Below are 17,329 nucleotides of genomic sequence, written 5' to 3'. Positions count from 1 at the left end.
TAATACACTTCTTTTCCATCAGAAAAAAGCAAATTGGCTCAGCTGGTTTTTCGTCAGCCAAGCATTTTCATTTGACCCTTTAAGCTAACTAAACTTTGAAGGAAAATGCAGATATATCCTACTCTTTGAAATGGTGTCGAGATCCAGGAGGGTTAATTTAAAAATTCATAAATCCTTTGTACTATGCAAATTAATGACCTGTAACCTTTTTTCCAGGTGACTTGTTTTGACTCAACTATGTCCAAATAAATATGTTTATTTAGAAGAGTTCAATGCTACCAAAACCTGACATGTTAAGCATCTTCTATGGCTCATAATATGTACCAGAGATGTGGACCACCCTCTGTTTTCTCATTATGTCAAATAATAGAAAGTGGAAATCACTCTAATCCTTTCTTCTGTGTCTGCCGTACCTCTGCAAATATGATAAACTCAATCCAATTAAAAGTCATTACCTCTCCAAGGCTTGGCCACAGTCTATACCCCTTTGTTTCACAATCCTCTTGATTATCTGCCTTCATCACAAGTAGAATTTCTAGCTAGCATTCACTTCAGTTTTCTCTTAAAAAAAAAAAAAATGGAATATCACTTTTTGAGTTGATCATTGAGGTCATTTTCTGTGCCATTCACTTGACTCTATTTAATGCAGCCTTATACATAAGTTTAATCCTCCTGGGCATTCGCCTTATCTTCCCAACAAGATTGTAAGTCCTTTGAAATCAGCAATTTCACTTTATTCTTTTTTTGTGACCCCCTCATGGTGATTTACATGTAGAAGTCTTGTTGGCTAAATGATTAATGTTTTGTGGCGTATGTTGGATCATAGTTGTTAAGATTTAATGTGGTGATGAGTATTAAAATGTTGAATGAAGTAGACATATTAATACAGCAACAGCAACAAAACAACAAAGCAACAATAGCAAAAGCCTGTTAAATCATTCTGTATTCTTAGCTTCAGGTATCTTTCCTGTCTCCAGTGGATTTTCTTAACGTTACATGCTTTCGATAGAACTATAACATTTGTAATTTTTTCTCATGACCAGTCATGGTTTATATAGATTTACATGGTTTTATCCACAATATATTTAAGTTAGCAAGAATTTTAGGTGTTTAGGTGAATAAATTGAAATTTTTCTTGCTTTCTTTAGCTCTGAGATTCTACAATGCTATTAAAATAGATTGAAACATCTATTGATTATCCTAAGGTTTAAGCAGTATGATGCCAGAATATTTTATTTAACTTAATTAGCATAGCTATAGTCTGTTAGAACAAACATTTAAAGAAGGTTTATCAGAATAAATTCATAAAATGATCAGTAAAAGCACAAAAAAAAACCCTGAGATATTATTTATTCTAGAGAATAACACCTGGATCTAAGTAAGAGTTATTTTATATCATGTTGATATAAGTGGACAGCAAATTATTTTATGAGTATGTTACTCATAAATATGAAGCTCCAAATATGTGAGTTTTGGATATTCTTTTTTACAAAGCACCTTGATGAGTGAAAAGCTCCTTTTTTTGAGATCTTTTTTCCCCCACCAAATAAATACAGCTCTCAAAATGAATTTTGCTACTTTGGCTTTTTGTTAAGTTACTTTGACTGTTATAGACATAGGTAGATATTATTTGAGAAAAATTCATTATCTGGTGGGTAGTGTAAGACACCAGAAGACAATAGTACTGACACTTCTCTAAGAACTCCTACTCCAGATTGGTGCCATTCCACTGGAGGTTCCAGGGTGGTCTGGCCAGTCCTCGTTTGAATACATCACTGTTCTGAGATCCACCAGGACTGTCTCTGGTCAATTTGGAATAACTTTCAATTCTAGCTGGAAGATAAATATTGTGGTTTGGATCATTTGTAGACTGGTGGGAATTTCATTGGTATAACAGCAGTCCTACCTGATTCACAATAGAACTTCTGGGCTCTTTTCAGTGAAGCAGATCAAGCAGAAATACATATTTAGTTGACATGCGAACTACGCACTACTATATGCTGTTTTCTCTTGGCTTACTTTGTAATGGAAATGGGGACATGTCATTTTAGAACCTGTTGCAATGTTTCATCATTTTATGAGTTATTTAGAAGCATCAGTGAGGGTAAATAATCCCCCCAAAATATTCTGATGCTCACATTACTTGAAGAGCTTAGTGATACTCAGAAGTAAATGTGAAGGGCAACTGCATTTCCACCAATAATCAAAATGAGAGGTTTCTTTAAAGATTTAGTACATATATAGTTCTAATGAACCTAAGGATAGAGGTTCTATGAGACTGGAATGCCCAATTGCAGAATTACTCATACTCAACTCTTTTAACACTCAGCACTTTTCCTAACCTCATCTTAGGCCTTATTTTATTTCATTGTCACGTACGTTACCATCTATGTCTTCACTGCGGAACTTTAAACTACTTGAGGGCAGACAGTTTATCTTATTCAACTCTATTTCTATCCTTAGCAACTTGCACAGCTCCAGGCACAATGTGGTATTTATTGAATAAATGTTTTGGAATGGGTAAATGAATTCAAGTCTGAGCAGTAGCATCTTTGGCAAAGATTATCACCTCAACACTTCAATCATCAAATTCCTCTTTTAATGCTAGAAAAAGATGTAAATCTGTGCACTTTTCTAGTCTATCCACAAAATTTCAATTGGAATGTGCAATTGAAGCATTCACACAAAACTAGTGAAGTCTGGGACATCTGTTTAATCCTTCACTTTTCATAGTATGGAGCCCACCAAAGATTTTGAAAGTTGAATGTATATTTATTCCAGAGAGGAAACTTTATCAACCAGTGCAAAAGTTTACTGGCACTAGCTGGTGATATAATGGGTAGCTTAAATCCTGCTAACTGCAAATAATTTTTCAACAGTGTTTATGATTGTGATAGAGTTTAGTGAGGCAGAAGTACAGATAATATAAATATTTCGACAAAAGCCAATTGTACTGCAGCCATAAATAAATTAGACCCAGTTTGTAAATAAATTTAGTTTTTGCCAGCAAACATTTATAATCCTCTCTTGCTGCAAACAATAGTAATTTATATAGAAGAGGTCCTGAATACATTTTTTTTTGAAAGTCAGTTCGCATTAGAAGGCAGTGCCTGGTGCCCATCAAGTGTCTTAGACTGTGTGACTCAATTAGACATGAAGGATACTGTACAGACCACCTAATGCTACTAGTTATTGTACATGTTGATAATGACAGTTTCCAGAGACCATACATAGTTTGGTAGTCTATGAAGTTGTCATATTATATCATTCCCTTAAATACCTAGCTTGTGTTACCACTTAGCAATGTTGAAATTACCCCCTCTCAAATTATAAGTGCTATTTGGTGTATGTATACACATACACATAGCACATCTGTTCATATTTTTCTGCAAACATTTTAATCAAAATATATGTTTTCTCATACTTAAAAAAAGCAAAAAACCTTCCTTTACGTTTTTCAATGACATTCTCTTCATCTCTGTGGTTTTGAATGATTTTACATTTAATATGATGTGGTATTGGGAAACTCAATATGGGGGCCTTTAGAGCTTAGAATGGGAGCAGAAAATTGCACTCCTTAGCAACATCTAAACTTGTTTAACACTGAAGATACTGTGATTGCAATGGGGTAGAGTTCAAGCTAAAATTAGCTAAATCAAGGAATTTTCTTCACAGAATCACTTTAAGATGAGAAATTACTGTTGTCTTTTAGTTACCAAACCTTGCACGAACAAGGACCATTGCTCATTTTCAAATAAAACATTTTGAGACGCTAATAAAATTTCATTCTTTTGGACACTTTCTGCTTCTTATCAAACCAAGAGTGTGGTTGAGTTAGTGTTCTATTGCTCGTTCATATTCCTTTTTACCGGCAAGCCATTGCTATAACTCCCTCTTCTGCCAGACATGCATAATTATTTTCTTTTCTTTATGTAAGACTCCTGGCTGTAAGAAAGTTCTGTTTTGTGGTAATAGGGAAGGGTCTGCATCAAGTCAGCTGTGAGAATGAATTTGAACTTACATTTACACTGTTTATCCAGTTCTCCTGCATGCCTATCTTTGTTTGCCATGTGGTAGAAGGTAGATCTCAATCTCATTTACTTTTTGATCTTCATCTTTTGGGGGTTGTTTTTAATATTTTCACCCAGAATATATTAGAATTATAGCCTCCTTGTTACAGAATGCACACCACCCTCCTTCCTTTAGTGTGCAGCTCCTGAGTTTTGGTCTCTCCTTCGGAGGCAAGAAGGATCTCTGCCAAAAGCCACCAAGCCACACTTAGGTAATTATAATAAACAAGTTGGGGCTCTCATTTCACATGCAGAGCTGAATGAAGCAGAGCTGTGGTCGCAGGGATCCCAGTTGCTCTTCCATTAGCAATGGCACATTAATGCTCCCTCATGTCTCTGCCCACCTTTAAACACTTTTTTTAAAGGAAGTAAATCCGGTCACTCTTTAGCATGTGAAGGGGTGCAGCTTTCTTTTGAAACCACCATCAACAACATAAACAAATTAGAGGTAGTAAACCACACGTTCTGCCCACACATAAACCACAGCCCTCACCAGAGGGCAGTCTACTTAATGTGAGAATAACAGCCCAGTTTTATAAGCCTCTACTGGGAATAAATTCCAGTTTCACTGGTTAGAGCAAGGTTAGGCAGCCAGAGCACAGTCTCTCCTAGGTTACATGTTGGGAGAGACCAAACCAATTCTCAGAGTGTCTTTCCAGGAAATACATTTTATAAGCTTTTGGTACACCAAATTTTGACCACCTTCTGTTTTTTACTATGTAGAACTGGGATCGCTTGAGTGGAATGGACCTGGGATGAACTTGTCCAATGTGCTTATTTTATGGCTAGGGAAACAGAGACCCCAAGCAGCTACAACTCTCAGGCTCTGCCTCTCAAGGTTACTCCAGGGTTCAGCAACATATTGACGCAAGCACAACTCCATGCCAGGACTTGTGACCCTCCTGCTTTCTCCAAATGCAAATGGCATAGTTTACAATCCTCCATCTTGACCCATATGGGAGTTGTAAAATATTCTCTATACCTTCCTGATGCTGATATACTTCCTTTCTTGACAATGGTTAGTCCTCAACTAATGTGTCCAGCCCTAAACTAATGTGTTCCGTCATCAGTAAATTCCTGACTGTGATAGTCTTTTCTTAAATACCTGTTTAAACAGTAATTTAGATAAGAATGTCCCATTTGTGTGCAACAGGAAATGCCTGCCTTCTTTTAGATACGCTGGCAAATAATTACTGTAGATATGGCTGGAATACTGAAAGGCTGTACTCTGGTCATTTCAGATTGCCTGAGGAGTAACCACCCAGGCTGCTGCAGCATGAATTCAGGACGGTTCTACTTTCCTCTAAATGAATCTGAAGGAAAATCACTTTGGGGATATAGAAAGCTTATGAAAAACAAGCACATCGGGTCCATCAGAGGTTGCCAAAAGTCTCTTAAAAATTTGTACTGGCAAAAGAAAGTCAAGGCACATAGTTAGAATGTAAAAGAAACACTATCTATCTGATATGTGATAAGTCTGTTCTTAACTGGTCATTCCAGTGGATATTGGTGACTGTGGCTCCTTAACAACAGAATAAGCCAAATATTAACCAGCTCATGTTTTCCTTTGGAATAGTACTCACAGAACTTTAATGTCTGCGTTAGCTGTTTTAGATTCAGTAACCAGATACCAAATGGCTTTACTGGTACCTCAAGTATGAATTTTCTAGCAATTTCTTTCCATTACCATTTGACAAAAGCTTAGTTCCATCTCTGAAGAGAAAGTTTTGGAAGAGGCAAAGCCCAGTTTTTAATTGCTTAGGAGCTACTAGTTTAATTCCCAAATCATACTTAGTGAAATGTCTGTGAAATTCCTAGGGGAGTAGAAAATCTCTTAACCAGATTTAAAAGCTACAGGACACCCAACAGTATGCCACAGTATCAGGAGAAAAATTAAACTTTGTTCATTGATTTTGTCACTTATTTTCCATCCATATCACATTCTTTGCCATCTCCCTTGCTATCTTGCCTCCCAATACTTCCATTCTGAGTCTTTCTGACAGCTCTTAAATGAAATATTTTTAGGAAACACTGGGGGAAAAGTTCCATAAGGAAGACATGGAATAGCATGATACAAGGAAGTAGCAAATACTGAAAGTGCAAGGAATCTTAGAGGGTCATTAAAAAAATTCCAGTGCCAAGCCATGTTGATAGACACCAAACATAATGGTGTCTAGAGACATGAGTTCTACAAATTCAGCCCAGGGTCCAAACACTCCATTTAAGTCTCTTTTCTTCTCACTCCCCTCTGGAGCGGGACATGCTAAAGACTATGTCCTGGCCGGGCGCAGTGGCTCACTCCTGTAATCCCAGCACTTTGGGAGGCCGAGACGGGCGGATCACGAAGTCAGGAGATTGAGACCATTCTAGCTAACACGGTGAAACCCCGTCTTTACTGAAAATACATTTAAAAAAATGAGCCGGGCGCGGTGGGGGGCGCCTGTAGTCCCAGCTACACAGGAGGCTGAGGGAGGAGANGCCAAGCCATGTTGATAGACACCAAACATAATGGTGTCTAGAGACATGAGTTCTACAAATTCAGCCCAGGGTCCAAACACTCCATTTAAGTCTCTTTTCTTCTCACTCCCCTCTGGAGCGGGACATGCTAAAGACTATGTCCTGGCCGGGCGCAGTGGCTCACTCCTGTAATCCCAGCACTTTGGGAGGCCGAGACGGGCGGATCACGAAGTCAGGAGATTGAGACCATTCTAGCTAACACGGTGAAACCCCGTCTTTACTGAAAATACATTTAAAAAAATGAGCCGGGCGCGGTGGCGGGCGCCTGTAGTCCCAGCTACACAGGAGGCTGAGGCAGGAGAATGGTGTGAACCCGGGAAGCGGAGCTTGCAGTGAGTGGAGATCGCGCCACTGCACTCCAGCCTGGGGAACAGAGTAAGACTCTGTCTCAAAAAAAAAAAAAAAAAAAAAAAAAAAAAGAAGCTAAAAAAAAAGACTATGTCCATCAGCAGTTCCCATTCCATTCAATGTCTCTGTTTCTAAGCCTGTAATTCTGCACCCTTGCTACAGTCCTCCACAGCTTGTTTAAGTCAGTTTTCTGGAAATTCATTTTCCCTACTTTTACTAGTTTCCTTTCTTCGTTTCGTTGGTATCTTAAATTTCATTATCTTGGGGCCATTCTCATAGAAGATTTTGCTGGCCAGTTCATAGCCTCCTTCTTTGTTCTGTTTGTGCATCTGGCATTAGTTGAGCTCCACCCTTTTCCCCAAGCCCAGCACGTGTTTATTCACTGTGTTGCTGGTGCAGAAGAGCTGGCTCCCGAAGCCCTCTGCTTTCTCACAAACATGCCTCTGTAACTGCTCTGGAATTGTCCTAACAAGGGAAGAAGAGCATGTCCGGTTTTAATTTTGTAAGGAAATTGATGTCTTCCCCCTCCCTTCCCTGCCACACTGTTAGCAGGCATCAGCTTATGGACTTGTGCTTATGTGCTCACGTCCTACCAGGAGGTCCCTAGTGGGGCTTTGAGGTTTGGCCGAGCCTGCTCTCCTCCAAGAGCAGGGCACACATCCTCTGCTCTCAGCCACGTGTAATCCTTCCTGTCTGCTTGCAAGTTGGGCACAAAGTACTGGTGCTTGGGCCCACCCTCTTCTTTAGTAGCAATTAACCTTTACTACAGAGCTTCCTTTGAAGTTTGCTCATGTTTTTATTACAAAACTGCAATGAGGAATATAATGGGGGGAAATGTCTAAATTTCTGAGTTACCTAATCTGTTCAATTCCCTAGTTGAGCTCCTCTTGGCAGTTGTTTCATGTAGTTATGATCTCAACCAGTCTGCCCGAGATCTCAAATCATGTTTCTGTCTCAGCCTATTTTTAAGATTAGGGAGCTATTACACACACACCCCTCTACACACACATTGCAAATACACATGGATATGTGTATTATATGCATATATGTGTACAGTTGAGTATAAATAATTAACTTCTTACTTCATAACTACAGAAATCAGTCTTACTTTATAGTCAAACTATGTATATATGCTCTTAATAAATATTAAACATTTTAGTTGCTGAATATTTTCTATCAGTGAACTAATGTGAAGAGTAGAGAGAAAAATTATTTATGTTACTATCACGAATGATAATGCTGAGTGATAAGTATTATGATGGGCATTAATGGTGAAACTCAGGATTTTGAATGGCATCTGCCCAGATTTGCAGTTAAACTAGACAAAAGGCCAAAAGAAACAAACGGTGAGTTATATAAAACCCACAAAAAGAGAAGGCATTTAGGCCAGCCTTGCAAATAAGAACCAAAGAATTACGAGTGAAATGGCATTTTTTTTTCCTAGCCTGCCCTTCACAGGCGCTCAAATAAATGAAATAATTTTTTTTTCTGCTTTTCACTCAGCAGTAAATCACTCACTGGTAATCCAAGGTTGGTAGAAAAGCAATTATGAAACTCAAAGAAAATTCAAGAGAATCTTTTTTTCCATTCTGTAGCTAAGGACTTTCTAAGAAAAATGTAAAAATTACAGAAGAAATATAGACTTAGTTCCATAAAAGTTAAAAAAAAAATTGAAATACCAAATGGCAAATTGTCTACTGGGAAAATTTAAAATACGATATCCAAGGGCTAATTTATTTATCATTAATAAGACAGACATAAAAGCCTAATTAAAAGTGGGCAAAACAATGAACAATTTGCAAATAAAGAAATTTGAATGACAAATAAGAATATTTAGTTTCTGTAATCAACTGAGATGTGAATTAAGCAGTAGTAGATAATTTTCTGCATTAAAAACAAGACAATAATAATTGACAGTATAATTTGTAGGAGTGTAAATTGCGATACACTTTCTGAAAAGCAATCTCTCAATACCCACTAAGTTTTCTTATAGGAATCTAACCTAAGGAAATTGAAATGGATGAAAATAAAAATTTATGTTAAGGAAGGCTCATTTTCATGATATTTATGATATCAGAAAATTAGAAGCAACATAAATAAAATCCATGGAAATAGTTCAGCTATTGTGGATTCACATAATGGAATATTATACAGCATTAAATGTAGTTTTAGAAAATAGTAAAATATACAAAAGCAAGTGATTATAATAAACTATAATCAAGTGAAAAAGTAAAAACCCGAACTATTCACACATTATGGCTACAATTTTGATAAAACTAACAAACTTTAAAACATGTCTTTAAGGATCAAAAAACAAGTTGCCTAAGAGTTAAAGGGAGGACTGGGTTTGGACACCCAGCTAGTCTCAGCTGACTTTGGTTCTATTGAATATCAGGTCCTACATCTGCAAAATGGAAGATTATTCTTATCATCATTTTCTCACTGGATTGTTTTGAGCATTAAAATGAGAAAATGTGGATACATCTATGAAAGTTACTAGTATTGGTATTATTTCTGCAATTTCTTCTCTTTGAAGATTCTGATATGTTTTCAAAATGGAATACTTTTCAAGTGGAAACTTATGGTAGTTATTCAAAGACACATATAAATAAATATTATATAATCAAAATGTGGCCTTTCCCTTGGTCTCTGAGGAAATTAGAACACTTAAAATTTGAACTGAAGAGGTTGATTTCCAAGAGCAATTTCCCAAATCATTTGTCTCAAATCCAACAATATGCTTGTCTTTCTTTCCTCACTCAGTTAATGGCATGCCTAAAGGATGCATGAAGCAAATTACAGTAGCAGACAGCTCAGCTCCAAGAAGTTACAAGGGTTATTTATCTTTATGGGACCACTGATATATATGGCACTTCTTACCTGATACTTACCTATTGTAAATGTGCCCAATCTGTCAGTGTGATATCTGAGAAATGCTTTAATTAACTATAGTTATAGCTGAGGGAAAGGATCTACCAATTTTTCCCCAATAACAGAGATTTAATGGGGATATGATAATTGAAGTAATTTATCATTTAGATGAAATGTTTTAGCAGCTTTTTGGATAGCTCTTGAGTAACATATATGGAGGCAGTGGTTTATTTTGGTTTATACAAATATTCAATGTGGTATGATAAACTGCATTTGCTGTTGAAAATTTCATAATGCTAGATTACATTGAAATATTGTTGCATGTTTTGATACATAAAACTCAGCAGTTTAATATTTTCACTTTTGTCATCACAGCCGTTTTTATATTTAATTTGGATGATACTAGATTAAAAGTGGCTTGAAAACAAATTGCCTGCGCTTGCATGTATATTTAGTGCTTGCATATGGATGAATAGGTCCATGAGTTCTTGTGGATTTGCTTGACCTATATAAGTTGTTCTTTAGGTTTAATTGTACATTTTTGTCATTGTAAGCAGAATTGCATTCAGGCTTTAAGTTCAAATTCTTCTGTGCAGCTGCCTGGGCACATACGTGTATTTTGTCTCCACAGGAACGGAAATCTAAATGCATTTGCTTAGATTATGCATTGGGAGAGTTTGTGGGTAATTCAGAGGTCACTGTATAAGCTATGCCATTGGGAGGGCACAGATGGGCTTGTCGTCTCTATGCTTTTTTTTTTTTTTTTTTTTTTTTTTTTGACACAGGGTCTCACTCTGTTGCCCAGGCTGGAGTGTACTTTTAGTACAAAAAATTTAGATGGGGTTTCTCATGTTGCCCAGACTGGTTTCGAACTCTTGAACTCAGGCAATCCGCCTGCCTCAGTCTCCCAAAGTACTAGGATTACAGGCGTAAGCCACCACACCTGGCCTCTATCATTTTTTAAAGATCACTTTCATGAAACTGAAAGTATGACTGATTTGACTCTTTGAGGAAGTAGGGGACATTTTACTGACCTTTAATAGATAATTACTGGCGGAATACTGTTCTATTTATTTTGGTGCCTTTTGGTTTCCTCCTGCTTACATGGACACATTTACAGAGTACACAATGTTTTACAACTTATATTTCTCAAGAAAAACAAAATTCCAACAATGGGCGAGAAACCTCTTTCAGAATAACTTTGCATTTGCAGTAGTAAGTGTTACAGTTCTGAAGAGATGTTTTCTAGGTTTTACATGTGCTAAGACCATTAGTGAGCTTTTAAATATGAAGTTGAAGTGCAAAACCTCCCTGAAGGATAAAACTAGATGGACTTTTTGAGTATGTTTGGACCTTAAAGTATACTTCTCTGATAATATTTCTTTGGAGAATTATTAAAATTGTTTCCTTTGATGTTGGGTTTGGAGAAAAGTTGGTAATTCATCATGTTCTATTTCTATAGGTTTAAAGGTGCTTTGTAAGATCAAAAGTTTCCTATACTTGGTAAAAAATTATTGACTTGGATTCATAGTTTAATAAAATGATATGTTAGATTAATTATATATTTAACAAGTATTCATTAAACACCTATGTACAGATCACTTGGACAATTCCGAAAAGGTGAGAGTCCTAACGTCTCTCATCACGGACCTATTTCCCAACTAGTTGCTAGTTGGGAACTAAACAGTCATACACATTAAACCCTAAGCAGCAATGCATGGTACTTGATTGCCAAACTGAGGGATGAAATTATGTAATAATTCAAGGAAGGGAATACTAGTGTTAAATGGGATGGTGATAGGACCAGCTAGAACTTGACCCAGGAGGATGGCCAGAAGTTTGTTGGGCAGTGGAGCAGAGAGGAGTGGCAGGCAGGAAGAACTGAAGAAGAAATGCTCACTGAGCTCAGAAGAGAGTAGTAAGCTTACTCTAGCTTGGGGGTTCCCTTTGAGGACCACTGAGAATCAGATGGAAAGGAAGAATGGTTTCAAAATGACAGAGATTTTAGTCCAAGCCTAAGAGGTTTATACTTTACCTGTAGACACTGAGATTATTGAAGGCTGTCAAACAGGAAAATAGGTCTGCCAGGAAGGTAAACTCGGCAGTGTTAAATAGGCTCAGTGTTGATGGATAGTGGAAAGAAGCTGGAGGTTGAGACCCATTTAAAGGACTATGAAAATATTTAGGTGTGAAAATGTGGATTTGAAAAAATTGGATGAAGGTTAGAATCTTGCAAGAACATACGGCATTTAGTGACTGAATGGTTTGGAAGATAAAGGAGAGAAAATGGCTATGTTATTTTAAAGCCTCAAACATGGATAATTAAGAAAAAGATAGTATTCATAGTAGAAAGAGGAAAGTGAACAAGAGAATCAATTTGAGGGCAGATGATAAGGTCCAAGATTTTGGACATGCTGAACTTGAATGATAATGAGCTTGTATGTTGAGAACCTATGTCCCATAGGTATAAGATTGGGTTCTGGAATTCAGTTGTATGCTTAGTTTAAATGGCATTATCTTAGTGTTTGAACCAAGAACCAAGAACCTCATTAAACAATACTTTTGCATGTACTATCACTTTACCCTTCACAAAACTTTAAGAGACAGGAGTCATTACTTGATGGGCAATTGCTAATGAGTGTTATAGTTTGTTGCAATAATGAATCTGAATAATGAAGGTCTTCTATCTTCTAGCCCAGTAAACTCTCTTAGAAGACTTTAATTTATAGAACTGCAGGGTTGGTAGTGCCTTAAAGGTCACCTAGTTTAATCACCAACTCGATGCTGAAATGTCTCCACATCATCCTTAACTCGTAGTTATGCAGGCTATAGTAGAACCCTGATCATGCAGCTGGAGGCAACCCATTTTACCTTTTTTCTTCTTTTTGAGAGGGGCTTTCACTGTCTTGCCAGGGTGGTGTGCAGTGACACAATCATAGCTCACTGCCGCCTTCTCGAGCTCAAGCAATCCTCCCGCCTCAGCTTCCCAAGTAGCTGGTACTACAGGTGCATACCACCACATTCAGCTAATTTTTCAAAGTATTAACCTTTGACTAGCACAACTGAAGTCTGTTTCTTTGTAATTTTCACCCGTTTTTCTTAGTTCTTTCCTTGAAGTTCTATGAATCAAACAAATCAGGTATGACTTCTGATTTGTAATCCTAGCAGACAAGAAACATGTGTTCATTTGCTTTAAGACAACTGAAATCCCCATTGACTGGTTTCATAACCATCCCCATACAAGTTTCATAGAGGTCTTAAGGTCTCACATGGTCCACTCGTTTACTTCAAGTATGGTGCTGTGCTGCTTTGGCCTCGGTGCTCAGTGCTCTGTACCCTAACTCCTAGCTACCCAACCCTGCTGTCTGCTCGAAGCTGTTGCCACCTCCTCAGATGCTGCTCCGTAAAGATGAGCAGTACCCCATATAAAGCATTTCTGTTCTCCCTCATTTCTCAGTCTCGAGGAAATTCTGTCTTTTTGGTGCATCTCAAGGGACCTTCCTCTCTCTTTCCCCGCTGGAAAATTTACCTAATTTCTTTAACAATTTTAGCCTTTACAAATATCCAGAGGCATCACTGGCTTCAGGTAACTTTAACTTTCTGCTCTGCATAAGTTACTGAGGCAAGGAAATACCAAGGGCTTGGTGATATGTTCAAAATTGGAAAGGAAATATAGAGAAAGAAAAAACACAAATTAATATTCCAATAAATAATCCTCCCACACACATTTAAGCCTTGCTGCACATGGCAGCCTTTGGAATCTTTGATGACTCTCCTACATTTATTCCAAATAACATTGCATGACAAAACTTTCTAATATATTTTAGAATCCTGTCAGCTCCCAATTTGGAATTGTTTGAGGGTTGTAGTTACACACATGTTTACTTCTTGTCTGTGCTTTAGTCAGACCAATAATGAAGTTGCTGATTGTTTCCCAGATGGATAATGAATTGAACTAGCCCATGCAAGTATTGACAGTTGAGGATTAGCTCATTTGATTTATGGATTCACCACAGATAAACCACAGAGGCCATAATCTCTAGCCTCTCCCTGGCCTGTGAATAATAAAGATTTTAATGAAGGCACGTCGTAACAATGGTCTTTCCTATTTAGCCTTCAAAGAACAACATAATAAGGTGTCTACCCCTGTGGAATTTTGTCTCTTCAATATTAGAAGGAATTCATGAGGTTTTTATCTGTTCACAGATAATGAGTGTGTATATGGCACCTACCCTGAAATACCCTTGGAAGAAATGCCAGATGCAGATGGAGTAGCCAGTACTCCCTCCCTCAATATTCAAGAGCCATGCTCTCCTGCCACATCCAGTGAAGCATTCACTCCAAAGGAGGGTTCTCCTTACAAAGCCCCCATCTACATCCCTGATGATATTCCCGTTCCTGCTGAGTTTGAACTTCGAGAGTCAAATATGCCTGGAGCAGGACTAGGAATATGGACCAAAAGGAAGATCGAAGTAGGTGAAAAGTTTGGGCCTTATGTGGGAGAGCAGAGGTCAAACCTGAAAGATCCCAGTTATGGATGGGAGGTAAGAATGTATTTTGACTTAACACATTTATATATTGCAGCTGTGTAAAGAAGAAATTGTTTAAGCAGCCACAAAATAAGCAAATTATGTATGTTACAATATGTTTTCAGTAGGTTTTTAAGAATAAACTTTCTGGCCAGCCTCACGCCTGTAATCCCAGCACTTTGAGAGGCCAAGGCGGGTGGATCACGAGGTCAGGAGATCGAGACCATCCTGACTAATACAGTGAAACCCTGTCTCTACTAAAAAATACAAAAAAATTAGCCAGGCGTGGTGGCGGGCGCCTGTAGTCCCAGCTACTCGGGAGCCTGAGGCAGGAGAATGGTGTGAACCTGGGAGGCGGAGCTTGCAATGAGCCGAGATCGCGCCATTGCACTTGAGCCTGGGTGACAGAGCAAGACTCCGTCTCAAAAAATAAATAAATAAATAAATAAATAAATAAGCTTCCTTTACAATCTCACTTCTTAATAGAAACAATGTATTGATTAAAGGTATAGCATGATAGGAGGCAACCCAACTTAATATATGGTCAAAGAATAGTATTTATTTGAAAAAATACTAAAGGAAGAAGATACGATTTTATAGTTAATGTTTGGAAACATTGGCTATGATCATATGTAGCATGTGGCATTAGCAAACAAGTGTAATCATATGACATGTTTATTGCATTTTATCTTTTTTGGGGTGGGGAGTTGGAGGATTGGAGGAAAACATTTGTTTTCTCGATTTTGTGGCTATGAGTTAATTTGGTTTTATTTTCATTTTGTGGTATGTTCTTCTAATACATTTTGCCTCTCTTTTGATAACCCTGCTTTAATTATACATGCTTTCAGAATGTCAGCACTGTACTCATCACTGAATTATGTTATGGCTCTTTATATTCAAATGATTTAATGAGTAATTTGTACATCAAAACAGCACACAAAATGGTTATGAAAATTAGTCCTTTGTTTCAGCCATATTTTCCTTAAATTCCATTTGGCAACATCTAAGAATTAGAAGTTATAGTCTGATTTAAGAATCTAAATTAAATTTATTTCAATAAAGGTAACTATGTTATTCTTCTGAGTATAAGTTTTATACAGACTCAGTAGATATATATACTTTCCATTTATTTCTGTAGTTGGAAAACTTTTGTGCTTGACTCATAGCATCATAATTTCTGGAAAATCTTGTCTCTATCTGAAAAACTTGTAGACAGTTTCTGCAGGGGTAAGATCTTTTTTAGAGATGTGATTGACCTTTGGTTTCATAGCATTTCAGTAGACAGAAATCAGATAAACTAGATTTATTTTGGTATGTTTCCTTAATATTTATGATCATTAATAGAATATCTGGTTAGCTTTTAAATAGAAATGAATATTCAGTGCCTTCAGGACTTAATTTCAACTTTTTGTCCTCTTGCTTTATATGTATCCTTTTGTGAAATCTGTTCAAAATGCCATAATAAAAGCAATTCTTGTTCAAATTCTGAAATGCCAGGATCTGGCTTTCACATGATTCAAGTGAGAAATCCTTCCTTAGTTTCGTTCTTAACCATAGCCCCAGTAAAGCTGAGGTTTAGCTGCATTGCCTTTAGACACGTGTACTGATAAGAGAGTTTTTAAAAATCACTGTAGCATTAACTGATATGTGAGTTGAATACGTTTTAAACCAAATGCGTACAAACTTTACGTCATTATTGTTCACCTTAAAATAATGGCTATAAACATTCTAATAATAAGTAACTCATTAAACTTTTATTACAAAATCTCCAGAGTTAAGCAACAAGTGCAATACTCATCAAGATTATCCAGAAGGCTTGGAATAAACCACAGCTTAATAATGAAATCATTTTTCAATTACAGGCTTGGTAAATGCAGGACTGTGCCTTTTTAAACATAATGCCTATGGATTGGTGGATGAACCTGGGGAAAATTCTGCATTTGGAGGAAATTCAAAAATAATTATTTTTTCTCCTTGGAGTGAAATGTCTTCAACATATACACTGGCAAATATTTATCTTGAGAAATGTAAAATGATTCTTTTCATTATGTCAAAACTGAGTTGTTTTTATTGCTTGGAATTCAAGACACCTTTATAAAATAGTTCCTGACTTTTTGGCCGAAGATCACATATTCCCTTTCTCCTCTTTCTCCTTCAAGAATTCAGGTGATGGCCAATTCAGTAGTTTTTCCCATCATTTTAACGATTACCCTTCCTTTTGAGAATGTGGCTTGTCTGCTCTTTAGGTATTATGAAAAAAACCAAAGAAATGACTGTTTGTAATTTTGGCAAACTTGTTTTCCACAGAGGAGGAATTGAGTTTTTGATTCTTGATTCTTCTTAGGTTTTTTTTTTTCCTTTTAATCTTACCTAGTTAATACAAAACCCAATCATGATTAGCAAGGGCACTTTCTCAAAGGCATCTCACTCAACCCCTGCAGGATGACTTTTAATTGTCCGCATGTCATCTTTTTCTCAACTCTAGCTGGTTTTCCTCCTATTTAGTTAGAGATACTTGTGATTAACTGGTGTGACCTCTCCTTTTCATATGCCTTTATTTTTGAAAAAAATGATGAAGGAGAAAAGAAACCTCTTAGGCATCCTCTCAAATTAATACAGAGAAAATCCATGTTCAGCAAACAATTGTTGAGGGACTACTGTGCATCAGATTCTGCATTAAATGTTCCGCCAATGGAAACTCAGCCTATCATAACTGAACAAATCATTGCTGTCTCTAGTAGGACCCTTGCTCTTTTCTTCTTATACATTCCCTGTTTTAATAAATTCCATTGCCATCTATCTAGTTGTTCAGTCCAAAAAAATGTGTCATTTTTACACATTTCTCTCCTACATCAACCATGTCTAATTTATGGTTTCCATATTGTATTAAGTCCCCTAACTTTATACTCTCTTTCTTTCTTTCTCTCTCTCTCTCTCTCTTTCTTTCTTTCTTTCTTTCTTTCTTTCTTTCTTTCTTTCTTTCTTTCTTTCTTC

At 37.0% G+C, this 17,329-nt stretch overlaps 1 protein-coding gene across 4 annotated transcripts in view; it reads left to right on the top strand.

The window, feature by feature from the left end:
- The first annotated feature begins 14,008 nt into the window (after positions 1-14,008).
- Positions 14,009-17,329, top strand: part of MECOM (MDS1 and EVI1 complex locus) — a 312,984-nt gene continuing 309,663 nt past the window's right edge. For all 4 annotated transcript variants that reach the window (XM_017853741.1, XM_017853738.1, XM_017853739.1 and 1 more), the window contains exon 1: positions 14,009-14,350. In XM_017853741.1, the coding sequence (XP_017709230.1) occupies positions 14,060-14,350 (291 nt within the window). In that variant the 5' untranslated portion in view covers positions 14,009-14,059. The remainder of the gene's footprint in view (positions 14,351-17,329) is intronic.

This window comes from Rhinopithecus bieti, unplaced genomic scaffold (assembly GCF_001698545.2).
Source record: "Rhinopithecus bieti isolate Rb0 unplaced genomic scaffold, ASM169854v2 scaffold_37691, whole genome shotgun sequence".
Classification (NCBI taxonomy): Eukaryota; Metazoa; Chordata; class Mammalia; order Primates; family Cercopithecidae; genus Rhinopithecus; species Rhinopithecus bieti.
Note: the sequence above shows the minus strand (reverse complement) of the source record. Positions and strands in the feature narration are given on the sequence as shown.